At 47.0% G+C, this 24,690-nt stretch overlaps 1 protein-coding gene across 3 annotated transcripts in view; it reads left to right on the top strand.

The window, feature by feature from the left end:
- Positions 1–24,690, top strand: part of PIR (pirin) — a 90,260-nt gene that overhangs the window by 9,024 nt on the left and 56,546 nt on the right. For all 3 annotated transcript variants that reach the window (XM_043570675.1, XM_043570674.1, XM_043570673.1), the window contains exons 4-5: positions 15,244–15,327; positions 18,580–18,786. In XM_043570675.1, the coding sequence (XP_043426610.1) occupies positions 15,244–15,327; positions 18,580–18,786 (291 nt within the window). The remainder of the gene's footprint in view (positions 1–15,243; positions 15,328–18,579; positions 18,787–24,690) is intronic.

The raw sequence follows: 24,690 nt of genomic DNA, 5'->3' as shown, positions 1-24,690 counted from the left end.
ATTTTAAGGTCATACCTGTACATTTAAAAATTTAACTCTAAGATTTACAGAGATTCTGCTGAACACTTGTTTTCAGTTTTAGTTAGATAAAGAGACAAAAATGTATGATGCAATGTGGTGGCACTTTAAAAGATTCTCATTCTCTACACGTACGTATATGTATGTTCTGGGAAAATGCAGGGACAGTTACCGAGAAAATGTAGCCATCTGCTCCGTGAGAAGAACCTGTATTAGGAAGAAGACCAGGGCTCACTTGTGTTTGTCAAAGCCAATTACCGAATGAGTAAATACTTGCTAAAGACTGGTGACATGCCGACATTGGTGTTGGGCAATCCTTTGTAGGTTAGATGTGTGTGTGTTGTGTTGGGGAGTGGGTGGTGGGCAGAGGGACAGAGGCTAAGGAAGCAGGAGGCTTGGTCCCCTGCTTGCTTCCAGTTTGCATTCTGGTTAAGGAGGTGAAAGATGGACCGCTAAGGAGTTAACTACTGCCATGTAAAGGTTGAGTTAACCAAGAAGATTCTGGAAACAATATGAAGGCTCAAGGTGGTTGGACCGGTTTCCGTTCGCCACTTAGTCATTGGCCGTCCAGTTCTCTGTTAGCACTTTGGGGGCATTGTGTCTTGCCTTACAGCAGTAATGGAAGCCATTCCTTTCACTTATCCTACACCCATGCTGGATTCTGATGGTTTCCAGAACACATGTCCCCACTATTCTCCTCTGCTTCTGGTACCAGGATATTCTCATCACTCCCATCGCACAGCTCCAGTTACCATTGTACCAGTCCCTCAAGGTCTTTTTAGATGCCACTCTCTCCACCAGCTTTTATAAGACAGTCCCAAGAGGGTACACTCTCTCCTTCATTTGGTCCCCATAGTATTCTATTTTTACTAGTCTCATGCGCGTTAGACCTCTATGGTGACCTCGAACACATTCTGTCTGTTGTGTATTGGAGTTAGGAATTGGCCTCAACCTCCCCGCCCATGGCCAAGAGGACTGTAAATTGCTTCAGCTGACATAATCCCACACATCACCATGTTCTGCAGGTGGGGATGCTCAGTAACTACTGGCTGAATTTAATTGGATAATAGAGTTTTTGCTAACACAGTGAATGTATTAAATAAAATGAATCATGACACGCATTGCTTTCCTTTCTGTTATGGAAAGGAAACTTAATTTCCTTTATAAATTGCAATTTATAAATTTTAAGGTGCTCAACTTTCACCTGCAAAGGCGTTCAGCTGTTGAATATTGGGATTTGGCCCTTTACTTTTGAGTAAGAATTTTCCCTAAAAGCAGAGTTATAATTGCAGCCATTACTCATTATTTGTGGATCCTGTATTCACGAATTCACCCACTCGTGAGATGTCTTTAAACAGAAGCACACATAAAACAAGGTTCTATGTTGATCGGTTGATGAAAATGTGGTTAGAGGCTCAAAGGGACTAGGCCCTGTATTTCCCCAAGAGCAGCGGTTCAGCGTTTGTGAATCCGATGGTCATGGCAACTTTATAGAACATAACTACCTGGAATACCCAGAATCAACTGTATCGGTTTTTCCCAGGCGTGTAGGCAAGGCAAGCATTCTTCTGTCTCTTAATGTGGACGTTAAGAGTCTGCAGTTCAGAACCAGGCCCCCTGATAGGCTCTCATCATCTCCTCCCTGGTGCATTTTCTACAGGCTTGGTATAAATTTTGAAAAGGCTAATTAGTATAAAGAACAGAACTAGAAGGGTGCTTGGGTGACTCAGTCGGTTGAGTGTCTGACTCTTGATTTCAGTGTAGGTCATGGGATCGGGCCCCACACTGGGCTCCGAGCTGAGTGTGGAGCCTGCTTGGGATTCTCTCTCTCTCCCTCTGCCCTTCTCTATCTCTGTCTCCCTCTCTGTCACTCAAAAAACTAAACAACAACAACAACAACAACAACAACAAAACCAATCATTTGTTATGTTGTCTTACCATCCAGAAATACATATCGTTATTGTTTGGATAAATTTCCTTCTAGTATATTTTTTCTGGTATTGTGCTGTTTTCTTTCTTTCTTTTTTTTTCATTTACCATTATAAGGTTAGCATTTTCCCAGTATTCAAACAACGACTCTTGAATGGCTTCATCAGGCACCTGCCATGGAGGTTGTACCAATCAACGTTAGCACAGCAGTGTGTGGGGGTGCCAGGCTTCCCTCAGCAACACCAACATCACAGGCTGATCCTGCTGTTCCAGCTCTTTGCCGTTTTGATAAATGAAAGAGAATACTTCAGCGTGGTTTTAAGTTTCCCTTTTCCTAGCTGAGCGAGGTTATGTTTTTGTTTTCATTTTTAAGTATTTGTTTACCTTACATATTTATATCCTTGGCCTATTTTTTTCTGTTGGGTTGCTGGGATCCTTACTGTGTTAGAGAAGCTTCTTGTCTGTCAAGGAAATCCGGCCATTTTCAGGGATAGGAGTTGCAGTAGTGTTAAGAGGGATTAGGCTTATTTTGCATGCCCGCAAAGGTAAACCTTTGGATGCGAAGCATAGATACAAACCAATAGAAGGAAGACCTTGTAATAACATGTTATATATATACATATATATGTTTATTATATGTGTTATAATATACATATAAAACATAGAATAGGCTTCCTGAATCAGAGTGATTTTCTTATGCCTGGAGAAATACAAGCATTCGCTGAATGCTAACATAATGGGTGCGTTTTCAGGATCAGTGGTCCTCAAAATAGGCTGTGTGCCACATGAGTCAGTGCTGTGCCGGTTTCCATTAATCTGTTAAAATAAAAATGAAATTACGTTGTACTATCCCGGGAATACACAACCTAAATAGATATATGCATTATGAGTGCATGCTCACATTTTTTTTTTTGTAGCTAATAGTGATACGTGATCAAAGAAATGTGGAGAATATTATCCTAGAAAATTCCGATCACCTGAAGTGGGACCCACGCAACGGCGTATTTCAGCAACAGCCCCGAGGGGTTGGTGAGCACATTAAGATGATCTAGATGATCTTCCAAACCGGAAGTACTATAATTCTACCAGATGGGAAAGAGCGAGGACCCATTTATAGCGGTTGTTGTTGTTTTCTACTTAATGGTTTGGAGAACTGTATATTTTCCGTGGAAAATTTGCCGGAGAATTGAGGGAGCAGGAATGCCCTGGAGAAGGAGGTACAGCTGGAGGTCACAAGAAGAAGGGGAAAATGCAGTCAGTGTTTCCTGCCAGGAGTTAGGCCTCTGGGAAGCATTGTTTTCAAAAGGCCTGGGTGGTAAAGGGTGGAAACTTTTTGTATTTACCTATTTCTGGTCAGGCCTAATAGCTTGAGTTGCTTAGGGCAACTCTGGTTTCTGGGAAACAGAACCAACTGAAGAACCCATGCCCTGCCAAAGTTGAGTTGAGCTGGAAAAAGAAGCCCTTCAAGTTCAGCACGCTGTTGATGAACTCTTCTCTTCGCCTGTTCTGAGAAGAAGCGTGTTGTGTGCCTTTCAAAATCATCGTTTAAATTATAGCTTTGGGACTTTCCTGGTTTTAGCGCTGCAAGTCCCCGGTCACTCCTGCTTGGTTACATTTAAGAACAGTTAGGAGTAAATCATCATGTGTCAGGGACATTTAAGGGTGATGGTGTCTATTATGCTCTTAGTTGGGCTTAGAAGTGTTTTTTCCCCCCAGGTTTTTCACTACAAGCCTCAGCAGGTTCTCTGACTTTGTTCAGGAGAACAAACCCGTCCTGTTTCCAAGGGTGTGCCCATCAGAAAAGCCACACTCCTATTTCCTGGACGGTGGCCAGCAGCCTTTGCATGCACTGCCCGCACCATATCCTGGAGAGGGAGGGAAGGGTGCTGGTGATTCACACCGAAAACTCACAGCTGGAATCAAACCCCCGTCTCCCACACAGCCTGTTTTTCCTACCTTGCTGTGTACTCTCAAAACCACACTATCCCATTGTTGAATCAAAGCTGGGGGTAAAAAGGAAGCCTGATCGAAATCAAACGCATGGGGCACCTGGGTGGCTCAGTCCGTTAAGCCTCCGACTCTTGATCTTGGCTCAGGTCATCATCTCACAATTCATGAGTTCGAGCCCTGCGTCGGGCTTAGTCCGTGCTGACAGTGTGGAGCCTGCTTGCGATTCTCTCTCTGCCCCTCCCCTGCTTGCTTCCGCACATGTGCTCTCTCTCTCTCTTAAAACAAATAAAAAAATCAAAACTCATTTTGGAAAGAAAAAAATACTCTAGGAAAACTGGGAAAGAGGGATACTTTCTCAGTATCATGACGACTATTGTTCGGTGAACTTCCCATGTCACATCTAACACTGAGATATTAGACATAATCCTGTTAATTTGAGGGAACAAAAAGACAAGAATGTCTACCGGTGCCATTATGATTTAATATCGCCCCGGAAAGTTCTAAGCTACTAATATGAGTTACAGCTGTTGGAGAGGAGGAGGAAAAATTATTTCTTTGTGGGACTATGCTAACAAAAGCAAACCCTACGGTGACTGCATCCAGCTCTGGGCGGTGGCATGACTGGAGGAGGAGGGAGGGCACAGGACGTTTCCAGAAGCTGGGCTTATGGCGCAGGCTTGGAGGTTGTAGCTTGTATGTTTGGCATGGTTTGCAATTGAGGCGCAACAGATTATAGAAAGCCATCCTCACCCCCAAGACCCCTTTGGCACCACTGTGCTAAGAGTATCAACCAAAACTTCTTAGTAACTTGCTGAATTTAAAATAAATATGCAAAAATCACCCACTTCCCTGCAGGAAAGCAATAACCAGATACAATGGAGGAAATACCCCCTTCATTGTAGCAACGGGAGCCCCATGTACCTCAGAGGAAAAAGGCGTTCCCCTTTAACCCATTTAACCTACTTCTAGAAATCTCAATACTTTTCTGGGGGAAAGAAAAAGAAACCAAAGTAACAATAAAGGCTCACTATACAAATGTTTATTCCATTTTTTAATTTTTTTAAAAGAATTTTTAAAATATCTATTTTTGAGAGACAGGGAAAAAGAGCGCAAGTGGGGAAGGAGCCGAGAGAGAGGGAGGCACAGAATCCAAAGCAGGTTCCAGGCTCTGAGCTGTCAGCACAGAGCCCGATGCAGGGCTTGAAATCACGAACTGTGAGATATGACCTGAGCTGAAGTCGGACGCCCAACCGACTGAGCCACCCAGGTGCCCCTGTTTATTCCATTTTTTAAAAAGTTTAGCCAATTTCTCAACCTGGGCATTATTAACATTTTGGGAGGAGAATTCTTTCGGGTGGGGTGGTCCTGCGCACTGTAGGATGTTAAGCAGCTTTCCTGTCCTCTACTCACTAGATGCTAGTAGCGCCCCCCTACCGCCAGGGGTGACAACAAAAAGTGTCTCCAGATATTGCCAACTGTCTGCTTTGGAGGACAAGGGCTACCAAATGACCCCCAGTAGAGAACTAGTGGTTTAAACACACGCATCCATACAAGGATACTACACAGCTGTTAAGAAGAATGCCACAGCTTGATATGTTCTAATATAGAATAATCTCCACGACGGTTGGAAAGTGACAATTATTATGGCATAGTGTAGGATTTGTATACAAAGCAAAGGCTATACCTTTATTCTTTAAAAAAAAATAGTGTATTTTCAGTTGTACTGTGGGGAAAGATGGGCTATTTTACTGAGTGATTACTTCTACATACTACATTGATTCAGAGAAAATTCCAGAATTCACATTACACTGTCCAAAAGACGGTGCTTAGAAAACAAGCACATAATGGCAGATACAAATACATATTCACAAAGTTTTTAAAAAATATTTGGTGGTTTCTAGTATTTTCACAATATTGTGCAACTGTCACCTCTGATTCCAGAACAGTTTCATCAACCCCAAAAGAGAGCCCATACTTACTCAAAGTCACTCCCCATTTTCTTCTTCCCCCAGGCTCTGGCAACCATACTGTCTGTCTCTGGGGATTTGCCTATTCTGAACATTTCATATAAAAGGAATCCTGTGTTGGTCTTTTGTGTCTGGTTCCTTTCACTTAGCAAAAGTTCTCAGGGCTCATTCAAGTTGTAACATGTCAGAACTTCATTCCTTTTAATGGCTGAATAATTGTCCATCATATGGATATGACACATTTTGTTTATCCAGTTGTCTGTCGATGGGCATTTGGGGTGTTCTTACTTATGCCTTGATTCTAGGGTATGCCTAAATGATCTCAATGGGGAGCCTGGCTGGCTCAGTCAGTTGAGTGGCCGACTTCAGCCCAGGTCATGATCTCACAGTTTGAGAGTTCGAGCCCCGCGTCGGGCTCTGTGCTGACAGCTCGGGGCCTGGAGCCTGCTTCGGACTCTCTGTCTCCCTCTGTCTGTCCCTCCTCCTCTTGCACTCTGTCTCTCGCTCTGTCTCAAAAATAAATAAACGTTTTTTTAAAAAGTCTGGATTTTAGAGTGTCTATGCCAGTGATTCTCTTCTGGGGGTGCCTTTGCCTACAGGGGGTCAGTGTGGCAATTTCTGATCATACCATCTGGAGGGCGCTAGTGCCATCTAGTGAGTAGAGGCCAGGGTTGCAGCTGAGCGTCCTGCAGCATAGAATTCAACCCAGGTCCATGTCAGGAAGCATAGGTCACACGAAGGAAAGTAGCAGTTAACTGTTTTTCAAAAGTTTTCCAAATAAATTCCCAGCAGACTTCCCCCTCTGTCCCACTCCTACCCTATGACGATTATAGGCAGAGAACATTCCTAGAATTCTCCTCCTTGGAGGAGGGGGTGTGATAAAGAGTGTAAACCAGTCATTAAATGTCCTTTTATGTCGCCAAATAACGCTTTTTAAGCGAGACTAAAATTAAGTCCAGAGTAAACGAACATAGGCCATGACGTGATAAAAAGCTTCTCGCAAAAATCTTCAACACTATTAGCAAAGCTGCTTCAGAGTTCTGCCTCAGTAGACACTCTTAAAATGAAATGCCTGACCCTATAGGACTAAACCTAAAGGAAATTTGCCATGCCGCATCGGCTACCAGTTTTATGAGAAGTTTCACATGCCTTCTTAACCGACTGAGCCACCCAGGCGCCCCTAGTTTCACATGCCTTCTATACATTACTTGTAAGCTTCACAGCAGTCCTGAAAAGTAGGAATTGTCAGCTCCCCCATTTTACAGATGAGGAAACAGAGGCGCAGGGAAGCGGTGACCCATCAAGGTCACACAGCCCATGTAGGGCAGGATTGGGCAGGCCCATCTGATCCCGGGCCCACATGTGTCCAGTCTTCCACGCCACCACTCCTTCTGGAACAGAGTTCCCGTTCTATACATCTGATGTTGTTGCAAGACGTTGTCAAGTTAAAAACATTAGAAATGACACCCCCTGTGACACAGGTGTCCACGTGCTGTGGACACCGCACGGTCTTTCTGTTACTTACTGTGGGGCCCAATGCTTTCGTGGTTCAGGGATCCGAATCTCCCACCTGTAAGTGCGAAGTAATGCTCTTATCTCTCTGAACATCGGTGCAATGAGGAAATGGATTAGGTTGGTTAACTGCCTGCATGTTTAAGAACAATCATTTAACTTCTTGTAGCCACAAGACCACTCATGATCTAGTCATAATGTGATAATTAACAAAATCCTGCTTTCATTGCTCATGGCCTTTTAGTACAACCCACAAAATTCTTTTCCTCCTTCTCTACTTTTTTGCCCCACCCACCCCAGCTTTTCCCCAGTAACGAGACATTTTAAAATCATTGGGGGGCTGCCTCCTCCATGAGTGATGCCCCCATTCCTTCAGATTCTTGCTCATCAGAATGAATCTTCTGTGTTTCCTTGGGGACTAATTGTACTTCTTTTTAGTATTCACTTCTCTTACCTGCATGTTTTAGTAGTGTTTCCCCTGCTAGAGTGGTGGCTCCCTGAAGGTAGGGAAGTATGTTCCTTCTGGAGGCTTTCTAACTTCCTGTTTATGAGTTTCTGATGACATTTTCCCTTGTGCAAGCTGCAATGAAAGCAAAAAAAAAAAAAAAAAAAGAGAGAGAGAGAGATTTAAAATTACCCCCAAATGAAAAGTTTATTTAAAAAGACAAAAGATAGGGGCGCCTGGGTGGCTCAGTCGGTTGAGCGTCCGACTTCAGCTCAGGTCGTGATCTCACAGTTTGTGAGTTCCAGCACCGCATTGGGCTCTGTGCTGACAGCTCGGAGCTTGGAGCCTGCTTCGGATTCTGTGTCTCCCTCTCTCTCTGCCCCTCCCCTGCTGACACTCTGTGCCTCTCTCAAAAATAAATATAAATTTAAAAAAATTTAAAAAAGACAAAAGATAAAAAATGACATCCCTATATCAGACCCCCTTATTATAAAATGTTTTATTGCTTCTTGAAGTCCAGAACCTGTGGCCCAAAAACCTCAAGCACAATGAACACATTAGCCAAAAATTTGAGAAGTTAAATCCTTGCAGTGAACTGAATCAGAATAAGAGTAATGCACCCAACAAAAGATGTCAGCTGCTTAATTAAATTCAACGTAATGAAATCTTAACAAAATAGTAAACCAAGAGGTACATCCCTTAAGCCTAACTTGGCAAGAGTTCTGTGAGCGCCAAACCTTCATTGTTAGCTGTCTGTCTTGACAGCCTTCGACTAGAGACCGTGTGAGCAGAAAACTTCCCTCTACACCACAACACAGCTGGTCCCTTGACGTCTAGATGGCAGCCTGCCACAGGGACACACGGTCCTGAAGCAGAGACCCCATGCACGTGCTAGAAGACATGCGTGGTTCTCAGTGGCTCTGTTAGAGAGCCCCCTCCCTGTTCCGGTGAGGTCTGGTAGGACAAAAACAGTGTGCACACATCGTTAGGATCAGCAGAGGGCACTCTTAAGCAGCAATCCTTCCAACGACCCGCTTTCGCCCTGGCTGCAGACACTAGGCTTTTGCATGTGGGAAATTTGGGTGATCATAGAAGTCGGCAAACCATTCCCTGGAGGCCCCTTCAATATGACACAGGAAGTAAAACGGACGACGTGAACACCTTGACCACAGTTTTTCTTCTTAATTTTTTAAATGCTTATTTATTTTTGAGAGTGAGAGAGAGACAGAGTGTGAGTGGGGGAGGGGCAGAGAGAGAGGGAGACACAGAATCCGAAGCAGGCTCCAGGCTCTGAGCTGTCTGCACAGAGCCCGACGCAGGCTCGAACCCACGAACCATGAGATGGTAACCTGAGCGGAAGTCGGACACTTAACCAACTGAGCCACCCAGGCACCCTGCTTGACCACAGTTTTAAGAGATGTAGGTGGTGTTAGCCTGATGATTACACGAGGAGCCAGCGGTAGTTTGGCTGAAGAGACTCCACGAAAGGTTGAATCCTGAGTGGGGTTTGAAGGGAAAGGGCATTCCTGGCCCTGGGGTCCTAGAAGCAGCTGGAAGGTTCTGAGGAAGTCTGCGATTCAGCTCACCTGAGTAGTTAGATTCAGGAAATGATTGTTAAAGAACCTTGATGTGCGCGTCAGAAATTTTACTCCTAGGGAAAGGAAAATGAGTGCATTTTGGAGACTTTTGACAACGGGAGCAACAGAAAAATATAAAAGGAAAATTGCCTTTAAATCAGTTCTTTTCGCTGTAGTTAGCCATTGTTGGGTGGAACTCTCCCACGTCCACACCAGGGAAGGACCCTGGGAGCACGTCCTGTCAGGAACCTGTGGCTGCCTGTCCCCCGCCCCGCCCCCCCACCTCTTCTCCACCTCACCCAGGAACCACGAGGCCCGTTGTCATCTTTGAGTACAGCAGCACAAAGACCCTCTTCTTTGCCAGAGGTGGCCAGTTCGCCTGAAGTCCTCGCAGCTGGCAGTCCTGGCTGTTTTTGCAACTCCCGTCAGACCTCACAACACGTCTGTTGCCGCCAAGATGGCAGGGAGGTTGCCCTTTCTTAGGGAAGGCAATGAACAACTAAGTAATTCTATATTGTAGGGTCCCTCTGGGAAGAAGCTAGGGAGAAGGAACAAATCAGCAGAGGATAAAGAATAGACCGACCAATGTGATGGGCTGGTGGGGGGTGTCCCCTCTTAGGCAGTGATGTTTGAACAGAGGCCTGAACAAAGTGAGGAAACGAGCCACGAGACTATCGGGGGAAATACATTCCAGGAAGCAAGAGGGAAGACCCCCGAGTGGGATCTCTGCCCGTGGAAGTGTGGCAGGAGTGCCAGTTCTAGAACTTACCGAACACTTGATATGTGCCAGGAACTTTTGCACTCATTACCTCGTTGAGAACTCACCACGCTTGGTGAGCTCATCTCCTCTGTCCACATTGTACTTGAGGAAACCGGGCCTCCTGAAGTTAAAGGACTTGCCCCACATTTCACACCTAGTAAGTGACAAACCCGAGACTCCCTCGGGGGAGCCTGAGTGGTTCCCAGAGGCTGGGCCACGCCTTCAGGGCCAGAGTGCCCCCTTCCCCCCCCCCCCCCAGCATTGGCCCCCAGGCAGGGTTGTGGCAGGAAATGGCAAGGCAGGCCCCAGGAGAGCCTTTAAAATATTTGGCCAAATACCCAAAAACCATGTTGGTTATCTTTTCCTTTTTTGTTCAAGCTGCCTTCTGGCACTTACCAAGGTGTTTATGTGGGGTCGAGATTGGATGAGCTTATTTAGTGCGGTGATATTTGAGAATTCTCAGTGATTACGCAACTAATTAAAACATTTTTGTAAAATAACTTGGGTCCTTCACTGCATGGGTTCAAACATCACGTTTCTATCCTTGAAGAATCCTTGAAGACCCACTAGCCGCTTCTGTTATGCAATACGTTCCTTGCTGGCCTCTGGCAACAGCCGTGACCTCAATTCATGTTTGTGTTTTGTTTTTCTCTTTTTCCTACTCAGCTACCAATAGAAAAACAGCCACCATTTGGGGCACCTGGAAATTAAAAGAAAATATAGTTTTACCTATAACGTCAACTTTTTGCTTTAAAGAAAAAGTCTTGCATCTAGAAACATTGAATGAGGTCAGCACACTCTTCCTCCTTAAATACCAGAAAGAAACAACAAACTTTATGGTATCTTGTGCTGTGATTCTGCAGGATTAATTTATAGCTCCTGGAGGTACACCTTGCTTCAATTTCACATCGCAAGAGCCACTTTTCTTTCGTTCCTGCTTTGGCTTTTTGTTTCTCTCCTTCCAAATATACAAACACACGAAGAGGTAAGAACCGACGAGGAAGCAGAGGTGTTCGGTGAAGACCCCTGGAAAGTGGAGGACGAAGAAGGAGGAAAGGACGGAGCCGGATCAGGCAGCATGGACCCTCTTGCAGAAGACACCTGTTTCTGATTACAGATTTCTTAATTAGACACACGCAACTCTTGAGTTTAAACATAACGCCCCCAATTCCGTCAGCCACCCACGGCCGTTCTCCAGGTGTTTGCGATTATGTGACGTCCTAAAAAATCCTCTGGATCGTGTCGACTCTCAGAGCACTGCTTGCGTTTAGAAAAATGCTGCGCAGGAATTCGTTTAAGCTTGAGATCTCAGTGTGGCATTTACAGCACTTAGGACAAAGAAATAAATCAAAGATAATCATAAATAAAGGGTCCTTGGTTTCCGATTTTTCTTTCCTCCCAACGGCAAAAAGTATGGTTTTTTGCTTTAAGAAGTAAAAGGTAGGCATTATGGGCTCAGTAAAGCCTCATTAACCAGACTTCTCTAATTCAGATTTTATAGTACTTAGAATGGGAGAAATGATGTTTACTTTTGTATTACCAGAGAATGGGGTAAAGTGGGGGGTGGGAATAACCACCTTCTCAGTCTTTGAGAAACAGTGTTGGCATCGCTTTCTAAAATAAAACTTGCAACACACACACACACACACACACACACACACACACACACACACCCCTCTCTTGGTGTCCACATAAATTTTCATCTTTAAATGAGTCATGCTCACTACAATTTACTTTTTAAAGCTGCCTGACGTATTTTTTAGATGATTAACAACTTGAAAGTCCCTAGGCTTGGATAATTGAAAAATCTTTGGGGATGGAAAGAATACGATTTGAAAGAGACTCCTTTGAGAACCCAGAGCTTGAGGCCAAAGAGAATGAGAATTGCCTTTGTTATGCAGTTATTTTAATTAAAAATGTATGCATAACAAGAAAAGGAAAGCAATTCTAGACACTGTTTCTTCTAGTTTGGTTGTTTGAGATTTGGAAGATTTTTCTCTTCATCAATGCTTTTTTTTAAGTTTATTTTTCAGAGAGACAGAGCGAGCGCGAGCACAGGCAGGGGGGGGCAGAGAGAGGGACAGGACAGAGCATCTGAAGCAGGCTCTGTGGTGACAGCAGAGAGCCCCGTGTGGGGCTCTCAAACTCATGACCTGAGATCGTGGCCTGAGCTGAAGTCTGACGCTTAACTGAGTGAGCCACCCAGGCACCCCTCCCCTTGTTAATGTTTAAGCTTTGTATGAGGTCCTAAGTCCTTCATTCCTGTTTTGGCCTCTATAGGAGTCCCAGGTCTTTTCTGCGTGGTAACATATGAAAGTCAGAGCTAGCTACATCGTTCTCTTCCATAGGATGGCGCTATTCTTCCGATTCTCTGTGTTTTCCCTTCTGTCTCACTGCCTTCTTGGCCAGCCCCGGTTCGCCCAAAGAGGGAACAAATAGTCACCAGCTTCTCTGCAGAATAAAGCATATCACTTCTTTTTGTTCACTGATCAGTGGTAATATCTTTATATTTTCGTAAAATAAAAAAGTGTTTTCCATTATAAAAAAGTAAACGACTCATTGTGGAAAACCCAAACTGTCAGAAAAGTGGGAAGGGGATAATAAAATGTGTTTGCAATTCCACCATCTGGAGATGACCTCTGTCCACGTTTTGGTGTGTTCATCCGGGCATCTCCAGGTGCGTCCTAACATGATGGGGTACGATTTTATTTAAATGAACCCGTTTAAACTCATCATTGCATGTGACCCCTTTAAGTAAAATTCCTGTTCAGTAACCTACTTGCTTTGATTAAATAGTATCTGATTTTTCTGTGTCGGTGAATAGACATCTCCATCACTTTTTAACAGTTGCAGAATGTTCTCCTGTCTTTTTGCTATTATAATAAACTCCAAAGATAGGTTTGTGCTGACATTTTGTATTCTTGTTGCCTCCTTAGATTTAAATCTCAGAAGCCTATTTTTAACATTTAAATCTTTGTCCATTTGGAACATGTTTCCATATGTGGGGGCGGGGCTTACTCTCTTTTCTCATATGGTCAGTCCTTTGTTCCAATACTGTTTATTGAAAAATGCACCCCTGCTCCCCTGATTTGGAATTGCTGTCATCATATAAATTCTCCACGCAAATGGGCCTCTTCTCGTCCCGTGCCAATGTTGCACTGTTGCCATTTAGTATAGCAAGTTGCCCTGTGGGGGTTTGAGAGTAGGAATCTAGTCAGGGTTCTCCAGAGAAACAACCACTAGGATGTATAGAGATGTACAAGAGGGGGGTTATTATAGGAGCTGACTCACGCGGTTATGCAGGTGGAGAAGTCTCATAATCATCTGCCCTCTGCAACCTGGAGAGCTAGGAAAGCTGGTAGTATAATTTAGTCTGAGGCCCAAGTCTGAGAACTGGGGGCAGGGCCCGGGGCGGGGAACAGGGGAATGGGAGATAGGACAGGGGTTGCTGCTGGTGTGAAGTCTCAGCGTCCCAAGGCCAAGAAGCAGGAGCTCCGATGTCTGAGGACAGAAGACGGATGTTCCAGCTGAAGAAGAGAGAGGAAGAATTCACCCTTCTTTTGTTCTCTTTGGGCCCCCAGCAAATTGGATGACGCCCACCCGCACTGGGGACGGCAATGTTCCTCACTCGGGCTACCGATTCACATGCTAATCTCTTCCAGAAACACCTTCACAGATGCACCCAGAAGTGATATTTTTCTATGTATCTGGGCGTCTCTTAGCCCAGTCACATTGACCATCACAACCTAGAACCTCCAATTTCTGTAGCCATCTGCCTGTCACCTGCTGAGGCCATTCTGTACACAGTGTACCTCATTGTCATCGCTCGGCAGGATGACATGTGGAGAGTCCTCATGTCAACCAGCCCTGATTTCTATTGTCGTTAAGTGCCCGATAAGTCTTTAGTTTCAGGAAGTGGCATCCAACGAAGCTGGTTCAAGAAGAAGGGGGTTTATTGTAAGGCTACACTATAAGATTTCAGCAGCTTCACAGTATCGGGTCTTTAATTGCCCTTAGTTTGGGGTATGAGGAGGCATAATAAATGATGGCTGTTTTCCCAGCATGAATTCTGAGCCATTTGAGAAGATGAAAGAGAAAGATGGCAGACACACGAAAAACACTTTGTTTCTGAGATAGCTGATATTGGAGAGTGTGGCTTCTCTCTACATGCAGCTGGGCTTCCAAATACTGTATGCAAAACTTAGGCAGACTTTATTCAGATCTCACTGGCTGTGCTGGACCCCTGAAGGCCACTGCCATGGGGGCTGGCCCCTCCCAGAGGCACTTGCTTTCTGTGGGCAGGCTGATTACCAAAAAGGAAGGGGAGAGGCAGGGATTTGGCCTTGAAATGTGGCTAGTACAACTGAGGAGCTGAATTTTTTTTAAATTTTTGTTTAATCTGTATTTATTTTTGAGAGGGAAACAGTGTGTGAGCAGGGAAGGAGCGGAGCGAGAGGGAGACACAGAATCGGAAGCAGGCTCTAGGCCCCGAGCCGTCAGCACAGAGCCCGACACGGGGCTCGAACTCACGAACTGTGAGATCGTGACCTGAGCCGAGGTCTGACACTCAACCGACTGAGCCACCCAGGCGGCCCATGAATTTTTAATTTTCGTTCACTTTAATTGATTTAAATTTCAACGGCCACACGTGGCTAGTGGCTAATGGCTACCCTATTGAACAATACAGAATTTCTTTCCGTTCTTAGCATGGACATGCCCCTAGAAAAGTTGACTTTAACGTATATGAATTTGGGGCACCTGTGTGGCTCGGTCAGTTAAGTGTCCAACTCTTGATTTCGGCTCAGGCCGTGATCTCACAAACCGTGAGATCGAGCCTGGTGTCGGGCTCTGCACCGACAGTGTGGAGCCTGCTTGGGATTCTCTCTCCCTCCCTCCCTCCCTCCCCCCTCTCTCAAAGGCGTCGTATGGGCTAGCACGGCCCTTTCACTGAGATTCATTCCCTCAGCTCGCCCTACTGTCTTCGTTGCTCCTGACACTTTCCTCACCACATTTTCTGTGGAAAAAGTGAACAGTTCTTCACAGCTGGCCAAACACCTACTTTTTCTTCTGCTTGTTTTCTCAAAGGTATCTTACCTCCTGGAAGGGGGCAGCATGGCCCATGAAGACTTCTGTGGACATGTTGGTCAGATGAACCCAGGAGACCTGCAGGTATGGCCAAGGACATGGAACTGCTGGTGGTTTAATCATCTGTGGGTGTACATGCTTCGTCTCACCCACTTCTAGTACATTCATGCTTTCCTCCCCGTCTCTTGTGTATTTTTGACCTCTTCCTTTCTGTGGATCCTTCCACTTAGCCTAGAAACCTGCACAGGTGTCTTGTATTCTTGTCTCAAGCTTTCCTTGACCCCCCTCAATCACTTTTTAGCTCCCAACTAGTCCTTCTCTTAAGTTTCTCCAAAGCATAATCAAGAATGATTATCTTAACCTCCTCATCCATTTTATCCTTCACTCACTGAAATCAGTGCTGGCCTCACAACCTCCACCCAGACCCCTGCCGAAGCCGTTCAGACAGTGGTCACGCATGATGTCCCCATTGCCAAAGTCGGCATACCAGTTTCAGTTGTCATCTTTCTAGACCTTTCTGCTGCATTTGCAACATTGCACTGTTTATCTGCCAACTTGTTCGCAGGGGTCGGTGGTGTCACTTAAGACGATGACCCAAACCTTGCCGCCATCCTGGGCTTGTTTGAGACACGTTTCAATCTCCAGGGAATGGTTGGGTGTTCTTTGCTGGGTTTGTAAGTCTGAACTCTGTGTCAGGAACTTTCTGGGGTTATTTACATATCTCGTGGAGTGATAACTGCAGATATTTGCATCGTGGTGTTTCATGAACATGAAATTGAAAGCAGTTTCATACACATAATCTCTCTAAGGTAAGTATTCTTTTTACCTCATTTTTAAAATGAGAGAGTGGGGATTTACTGATGTTAAAAAAAAAGATGCCCGTGGCATCAGAGCTAGTAAATGGTGAGGTTGAAAAGAGGAATCTGGGGGTGCCTCGGTGGCTCAGTCAGTTAAGTGTCTGACTCTTGATTTCAGCTCAGGTCATGATCTCATGGTTTGTGAGATCGAGCCCACACTGGGCTCTGCGCTGACAGTGTGGAGCCTGCTTGGAATTCTCTCTCTGCCCCTCCTCTGCATGTGCCTGTGCTCGCTCTCTCGCGCTCTCTCAAAATAAATAAAAACGAAAAAGGGAAATCTGTTCTCCCCCCCTCCAAATCCGATAGGTGGGCCGTATTAAGAAAGTTGCTGCCAAACTAGGTTGTGCCTAAAAAAGGATGAAGAAGGTACAAAAAGTAGATCGAAAACATGGAGAGCTGAGCTATAAACGAAACAGGAAAGCAAACAGGAGGACACATCCCTGAGGACCAGCACCGGCTGCCGTCAGATGGAAGCCGTGCGGCACGAAGGGCACGGAGATCTCCCTCACTGCCTTAGAGCGGGGGGCAGCAGCTGCTTTAACTAATGACCAGGTGGCGATGTTTTAGGCTTTGTGGTCATAGTGCCCAACGTGTGGCAGCTCCTCAACTCTGCCTTTACGGCACAAAAGCAGACAGGCAGCGCGTCCGTGAGCAGGCACGTCTGTGCGCCAGGAAAACTGAACGTCCGGAACCAGGTGGCCCGCTGGATTTGGCCCCTGCGCTGTAGTCTGCAGACCCCTGGGCTAAGTTTAATCGGTCTTCTCAAATGGAAGATGGAAATCAATCTAGATGTGTCCCGGCCTGCTTGCATGTTGGGGCTGATCCTGCTCCTTCTTGCCTCAGAGCCTTTCCGCGTGCCGTTCCCCTTGTGTGGAATACCTCCCTCTCCCCCTAACCCTGGTCACTTCCCACTCCCTGTCCGGGTCTCGGCCTGAAGCTTGCACCCTCGGCCGAGCTGCCTGGAACAGGCAGGCCATTCCACGTGCTCTCACACACCTGCCGTGCCCCCCAGTGCCCCAGGTGCAAGCATATGCCGGCGATTATTTGATTGTTTATGGAGTTGTCTCCCCCACCGTGGCCGTCTGGAAGATGCTGTCGACGGCCTGCGTCCTCGCCGTCTGGCCCGCCTGAGGCCAGGTGGCAACAGCCCCCATGAGTGTGTGTGGCTGCCCGTCTCCCGTGCCGCTGCTCTGCCTGAGGGCTTTCTCGGCAGCCGGGCGTGCTGGGGATTAAACACCCCCCGAGGAACTGTTGTCCAAGAGGGTCGGGAGTTGGGGGGTAGACGGCTCGCCTCCCCCACCCCTGTGTGCACCCGTCTGCCCCGCTCGCGGTGGGGCTGAGGCCCAGGTGCCCACAGATGTCCCCTGCTCATTCACACCCTTCTCTCCTACCTAGCTCGCTGTTTCCCACGTCACCTGTGCTTCCTGCAGCACCCCCCCCCTCCCCCCCATAAATACTTGGCCCTAAGGCCTTTTGTCAGGATTTCTGTGGCCGGACGCAAGCTAAGACAGGCAGGAAACCTGTCGGCCACGTTCCATCCCTTCATCCCCAGATGCCCAGGTTGGCGTCTCGGGTTGGCCCCTGACGTGCTCTCAGTAAAGAAACGGACAAACGCTCGAAGACTCTGCACGACAGCGGAGGCGACGGGCGTCTCTCCACGCCGCGAGGGCTCCCTGACCGGAACGAGCGGGCAGCCGCGAGCCCCCTGCCGCGGCGCAGCGCATGCCCGGAGCCTCCGCGCGTTGCGGCAGGCCCCCTCGCTCCCCCACGCAGCCGGAGGCCCCCACGCACGCGGCGGCGGGCCCGCGCGAGTGGCCTCCCGCTGCCGCGAGTACTGGCGTGACGGCTCCCAGCTGCAGCCCGTGCCAGGCACTGCCCTCTGCCGCAGGAAGCGCCTCTCCCCGGGCGCTTCTCCCTACGGAGGGAGGGTGGCCCTCGGCTCACGGTCTGCCGGTGTGGGGACAGCAAAGCCCGCTTGCCTCTTCTGGGTTTGGGACGATTGTGCAGGCTCCCCCAGTGCCGGCGCTCCGTGTCGGACCGGCCGGGGCCTCCGCCGTAACCGCAGCGCCGCTTGGCTTCTCCCGCAGCCCGATGGGGTCTTGTTTTTCACTTAAGGTTTGTCTACCCAGAGTGCACCCTGGTGTGCCCTCTGCCTGCAGCTCCCCCCCCCCCATCCCAGAGCTCAGTCGAAGACTCGGGGATCCCAAAGAGAAGATTCTTCCATTTGTGTGAATTTCAGAGCTGACGCCTTGAATTTAAGTGAGGAAGGTTGGGAAGCTTTTGGAATCCCGGAAAAGGCTTCAGCAATGGTCACTGTTGCCTGGTTACTCCTCACGATGCCCAGGGACTCCGAAAGCGGCACCTGTAAGGTGCCTTGCGTCGTCCCCATGACCTAACTCCCCCCCCCCCCCCCCCCCCCCCCCCGCAGGCTCCTTAGAGGCCGGGTGACATTTCCTTCTCGTGGGTCTCCCCTTTGCAGTGGATGACCGCGGGCCGGGGCATTCTGCACGCGGAGATGCCTTGCTCGGAGGAGCCAGCCCACGGCCTGCAGCTGTGGGTTAATTTGAGAAGCTCGGAGAAGATGGTGGAGCCTCAGTACCAGGAACTGAAAAGTAAAGAAATCCCTAAACCCAGTAAGGATGGCGTGACAGTTGCTGTCATTTCTGGAGAAGCCCTGGGAATAAAGGTGAGCCGTGCTGTCACGTGTCTGTGGAAGCTCAGGTGTGCAGTGATGGGAGGCCGGCCCCATCCGGGTCACCGCATCCCCCTGGGTTGATCACGGTTCACATCCCACAGGGTGGGCTTGCTTCACAGGTCTCAGAATAAGTGGAACCCAAGGGAACCCACACATTTTTTGCCACGTGCAAACCCACAGAGTGAGGAGAATTACAAGAAAGTAAGCTCATGGAAAAAATCTGGTCAGAAAGCAACTTTGGGGGTGCCTGGTTGAGCATCTGACTTCGGTTCAGGTCATGATCTCGAGGTTGGTGAGTTTGAGCCCCGCATCACGCTTGCTGCTGTCAGTTCAGAGCCCGCTTCAGATCCTCTGTCCCCCACCCCCCCAGCCCCACCCCTTCTTGTGCTCTCTCAAAAAGTAACATTTTTTTCTTTATAAAAAGCTTTCAAGGTCTGTCTTAACACATGTGTGAGTTCTCACCTTTCGCCTCTAGTACGGTTTTATAGCTCCTCGGTACTGCAAGTCTGTGACCTTTGAAAGACAAACTCCACTCTCCACAGATTTATTTAAAGCACTTATGCCCAGCTTCTTGAGGGAAAGATACTGTGTTAATTAACTGCACGCCAGAGCCACCACTGGGGAGGCCACGTGATTCACGGTGACGGCCAGCTGGGTAGTGAGCTGGGTGGTGTGGTCTCTTAGGTGGCGTTTCCCAGAGGCAGACCCTGAGATGGGAATTCATGTGCAAGTGATTATAAACAAAGTGTCCCTAGGAGAACAGAAGAAGGAACCAGGACGGGGAAGGGAGCCAAGCAAGAGTCAGGCAAAGTCCCAAAGAGGACAGGGACTCTGGAAGCTTCAGTCTGCCTCAAAGTTGTCCTGACCCACCCTGGGCAAGGCAGCTGGGCTTTCATGTTCTCTTACTCAAAGGCATTACTTAATGGCCATTGAGTTTGGGCCCGGGAGCGGCTGGAAATGGTTCACAGGGTTCCTGGGGGATCTGAAGGTTCTGACATCTGGTTCCACAAATGCCACCATATTGGGAACCACTTTGCCATTCTCCCTGTGGGCGGTCAGTGCTTAAAACTACCTTAAATACTACCTTACCTACATTTCAGTTTTGTTTATATGCGCCCACAAGGATAATGGCTCGGCAGTGGTGACTAGCCAGCCACTCGGAGATCCGTGTTGTGGTGAACAGGTTGGTCAGGATTGTCGGTTGTGTCACTTTGATTTGTGTTTCCAGGGCAGACAGAAGTAACCGAAGAACAAAAATCAAAATTTGCTCTCCATTGAGCATATGTATATCTGACTGTTTATACCCCTAGCACGCCTGTGGCTTACTTTGTGGTTGGAAATGTGACCCTTCCTTGTGTTTCTGTGACCCATTTCTGTTTTGCCAGACGCTGGACAGTGCCCTGTTCAAATGTGCGTCAAGACTTTTCTTCCCTTCAGCTCCACAGCAGAATTCAGATGCTGTGCAGTCTTCCCGGTAGAAGGCGAACGACGTCGTCGTGTGTGGGGTCGGGGGGGAGGCCTAAGGAGAGCTGGAATAGGGCACATGCTAAGCGGCTCCTTCTGATGCCTGTGGCAGTTTTCATTCTGCGTGTCCGGGACTCTAGAGTTCTAGGGACACGCCTTCAGGGGACGCCGAGGTGGAGGGTGGAGGTCGAGATCATTTTCCCTCTTCACTCTCGCCAAAGCACAAGGTCTTGTGCAGTCACATATATTGGAATCGTCCTTAAGATTTCATTTAGAAAAAGAGCTGTCTGCAGCTAAAAAAGAGAAATTAGACCACAGATTTGATAGATAAGCAAAGCCGGCAATATCACGAATCCTTAGAGTTCACAACTGTTTCTCATTTATGGCAAACATGATGCAGTTTTAATGTTGGAGCCGGTTCCAATCACAGGCAGAAGGACGTTTTAAAGTACTTCCGTGCAGCAGACCGCCTGGTCTTGCAATCACCACCAAGAATGAGAGACCAGAGGTAATGTTTTAGCTTTGTAAAATCGCGTCTTCGTAGCGCTGCCGGCCTCCCTCTTTTCCGTTTTGTCGAGTAAGGTCTCGGAAGTGAACTACATTCTCCTAAATAAAAGATCAGTCTTTATCATGAGAGCGTCTTAATAAGGGACTCTTGGAACCTTGGGCAGCATTAATTTGAATCTTGAGAGGCAGCGTGGTGCTCTGGTCACCAGCGTGGCCTCGAGACAGCCTGAATTCGAATCTGTGCCATGAATTAGCTGTGTGGCTTTGGGCAAGCCGCTTAACCTCTCTGCGTCGCTTCATAACATAAGGTTGCTGTGAAGATTCACTGAGCTTTTGATCTATTTAATCTATCATGACAGCACCAGACACATCGTAAGCACCATGTAAGCGGTAGCTGTTACTATTTGATTACTTCATGTTAACTGGGGCAGGAGCTGGGCTGAGATTTATGTTTGCTGTCTGTGCTAAAGAGGCTTGCTGGGATTCGGGAAAGACCGTCAGCCCGCTCTGAGGAAAAGATACCAGCGTGAGTCATTGTAAAGATGGTGGGGCTATTGGCCATTTCTTTTTGGGTCTCCTAAGAAACATAATTTTGTACATCTGCAGCCTTAATATCGGCTCACCAAGGAAAGACTGAGCCTTAAAAAGCCTACATGTACCTTTTTTTTTAAATTTTTTTTCAAAGTTTATTTATTTTTGGGACAGAGAGAGACAGAGCATGAACGGGGGAGGGGCAGAGAGAGAGGGAGACACAGAATCGGAAGCAGGCTCCAGGCTCTGAGCCATCAGCCCAGAGCCCGACGCGGGGCTCGAACTCACGGACCGCGAGATCGTGACCTGGCTGAAGTCGGACGCTTAACCGACTGCGCCACCCAGGCGCCCCGAGCCTACATGTACCTTAAATCAAACTGCAGATTGTTTTGCATCGGGAAGATAATTTTAAGCTCAGTTACAAGGTGAGGCTGGGAAAATACCTTTCAAGAGATTGATGTGTTTCTACTCAACAACAGCTCCTCTCCTGTAACCAGGATATCTAGAAAACGGAATTAGTGACCGTCCCAGCCCCTTTCCAGCTTTATTCATATGGATCACCTGATTTCAGCAGGTGCGGGTGAGGCCCGAGTCTTCATTGTGAACCAGCTCCCAGATGATGCCAATGCTGTGGTCTAGGAACCACCGTTTGTAATACCTGTAATGACTGTGGGACCCAAGACGCAGGAGTTGACTCATCAGGAAGAACAGGTTGATTATGTGCCTAGAGAAGATACTAAGGTTCAGCTCTGTGGCTTTTGGCAAACCTTACTTAACCTTTCTGGACTTGGGTTGTGACACGCATGAAAAAGGTGAGGGAGTTTTGTGCAGGATGCTATAAGCTTTTGCAAGCAGTGCAACTGTCTTTTTTTTTTTTTTTTTTTTTTTTTTTTTTTTTTTAGTTTGAAAGGTAGACGTGTCCCTATTCCCAGGTTGTATGTGTCTCTGCACTTAGGGTTGGGAAGCCACTGCCAGTTTTGAGCCAAATTCTGCCAGGACATCACCATCTAAAGTGAAGGCTGAAGAAACGAGGAAAAGATTAAAATGGGATACTTTGAATAGCTTGTCACTTCTGGAAGGTCAAAATCACATGTTTATTTTCATGACCGTATGAAATTCTCCAAAGCCCATTCCATCCTTATCAGGATGAGCCATGAGCCGTGTTTATTGGAATATTTCTGCCACAAATGCCTCTACTTGCCTCCTGCTGTTGTAAATTCCATTGTGTGGAAAGCAGACCTTAAGGAGGCCTCAGCCCCACTGGGGTCAGAAAAATGGCAATCAGGAGCCAGACTGCCTGTGGTCAAGGCCAGCTCCACTACTGCGTAACTTTAGAAACGTCACTTAGGCTTGCTGGGCCCAAGTGTTCTCAACTGTAAAATGGCTCGAGAGGATTAAATCGGTTAATATATGTCAAGAACTTAGAACAATACCCGGTGCGGAATAGGCTCTAAGTGGTTACGGCTCTTACTTGCCAAAGCTTTGTACTGTGTTCATGTGGCCTACAGACATGACAGAAAGGATCTTCTTTTTTATTTAAAAAATATTTTTAAGTTTATTTATTTTAGAGACATTGCACAAGCAGGGGAGGGGCAGAGAGAGAGGGAGACATAGAATCAGAAGCAGGCTCTACGTTCTGAGCTGTCAGCACAGAGCCCTACCTACTCTGGGCTCGAACCCAGGAACTGTGAGATCGTGATCTGAACCAGTGTCGGATGCTTAATCGACTGAACCACCCAGGTGCCCCAAGGATCTTCCTTTTGACGGACAGATTGTATATGCATGTGTTGGACGATGAGCAAAATTTTCAAAATTCACTTTCCAAAAACAGTTGACCGAGCATGTCCTGTAATTCGCTGAGATCTTACCACTGTGCCCCAACACCTGACACACTGCCTGATACATACGAGACAATAAACATTTTCTGGGTGCGTAAGTGAAATCGTTAGAATGTAAATGAATGCTGGAATATGAGAAATGGGTGAAGTAGTAAGAAGGTGGAAAATTAGGGATTAAGAATGATTGCAATAAACTTAATATGAGCTAACTAAAAAGTTGAGACAAAAGTAAAAATAGCTAAATTGTATTTTTAAACTAAGGGATTAGGAAGTAGGGAAAGAAAAAAAGTATATATTTTTTCTTTAAACGTGAATACTAGGCTGTTTTGCAAGACCCACATTGTTCCCTGCAGGTCTCTTAAATTCGAGCAGTGACAACAATGATGAGCAGAGGTGTGGAGGCTTAGGGGTCCACAGGCACGTGTCTTCTTGCTTTAGCATCTTTCCTGTGGGGTTTCAAGGTGTGGCTTGATCTCTAGTAGGGAGACATACTTCCCAGATTTCACTGTAACCCTGTTGTGATATCTGCCCCCCTTTTTGGCTTTAGTTTTGCCCCGGCAGGCATTGGAAGATCCCGTGTCCCTTGGGCAAGTCTCTCCACAAAAGAGCAACCTGCCCACTAATCAGCCTGTGTTGGTTGTGGCTTGGCATATGACTTATAACCAAGTCTGATTCTTACCTCCAATGCAGAGAGCCGATGGGGGTTTTTAGGCTGTGTACCCGGCCACTGATGCACATGCACACTTTTTCCGACACCAGAGCTAGAAAGAGCCGCCCACCACATTTGCCAACTTTGGTTTTCATCTGGGAAACTTTAAGGGCCTAATGTCATTTGAAATACTTCATCACCAGTATACAATTTTGTTAGTATCCCTTCTACCTTAGTTTGATTAAAAAAGTGTGTGTGTGTATGTATGTATGTGTGTGTAGTTTACGTGGCTTTCAGGGAAGTACTGTGATAGCACATCCAAACAGGTGTGGGTTTTGGGCAATCATAATACTGGATAGTAGACTTAGAACATTTTTTCGTTGTACCTATTTCTCTATTTCAGGGATAATTTGAACTCTCTGATTACATCTGGCACATTTCAATGGATCTTGCTGACTTTATAGTTGACCCCCCTCCCCCAGGTCTCCACTCCCCCTGCCCCTCTTCTCTTCTGAGTTTGCTTCTGTTCACTTTGTGATGTTGGGAGAGCTGGCCTCTCCTTCCTTCCTCAGCTCAGAACGGCTTCTCAAAGTAGCATTTAAAACACTATTAAATCATGGAAACAGGTGGCACGGGCCCACTCTTTTCTTTTCTTTTCTTTTTGCCTTTGAAGTATTCCACCAGGTTCATGGGCGCAGATGGAAAAAGAATGACGAATATTCTCCTGATCGCAGAGGTGGTACGTGGCATGGTGTGTTTCTGACAAAGGGAACGTGAGAGAACAGGCTTTAGCTGCCACAGAGAGTGAGCAGACGGAAAAGACACTTGCCCAGAAAGGAATCGTCCCTTCCGAAGCCTTCTCTGTTCACTCATTTGATCTATAAGTCAGAGCGCTCTGTGATCGGC

The sequence above is a fragment of the Prionailurus bengalensis genome, chromosome X, assembly GCF_016509475.1.
Source record: "Prionailurus bengalensis isolate Pbe53 chromosome X, Fcat_Pben_1.1_paternal_pri, whole genome shotgun sequence".
NCBI classification, from domain to species: Eukaryota; Metazoa; Chordata; class Mammalia; order Carnivora; family Felidae; genus Prionailurus; species Prionailurus bengalensis.
This window is presented reverse-complemented; position numbering and strand designations above follow the sequence as displayed.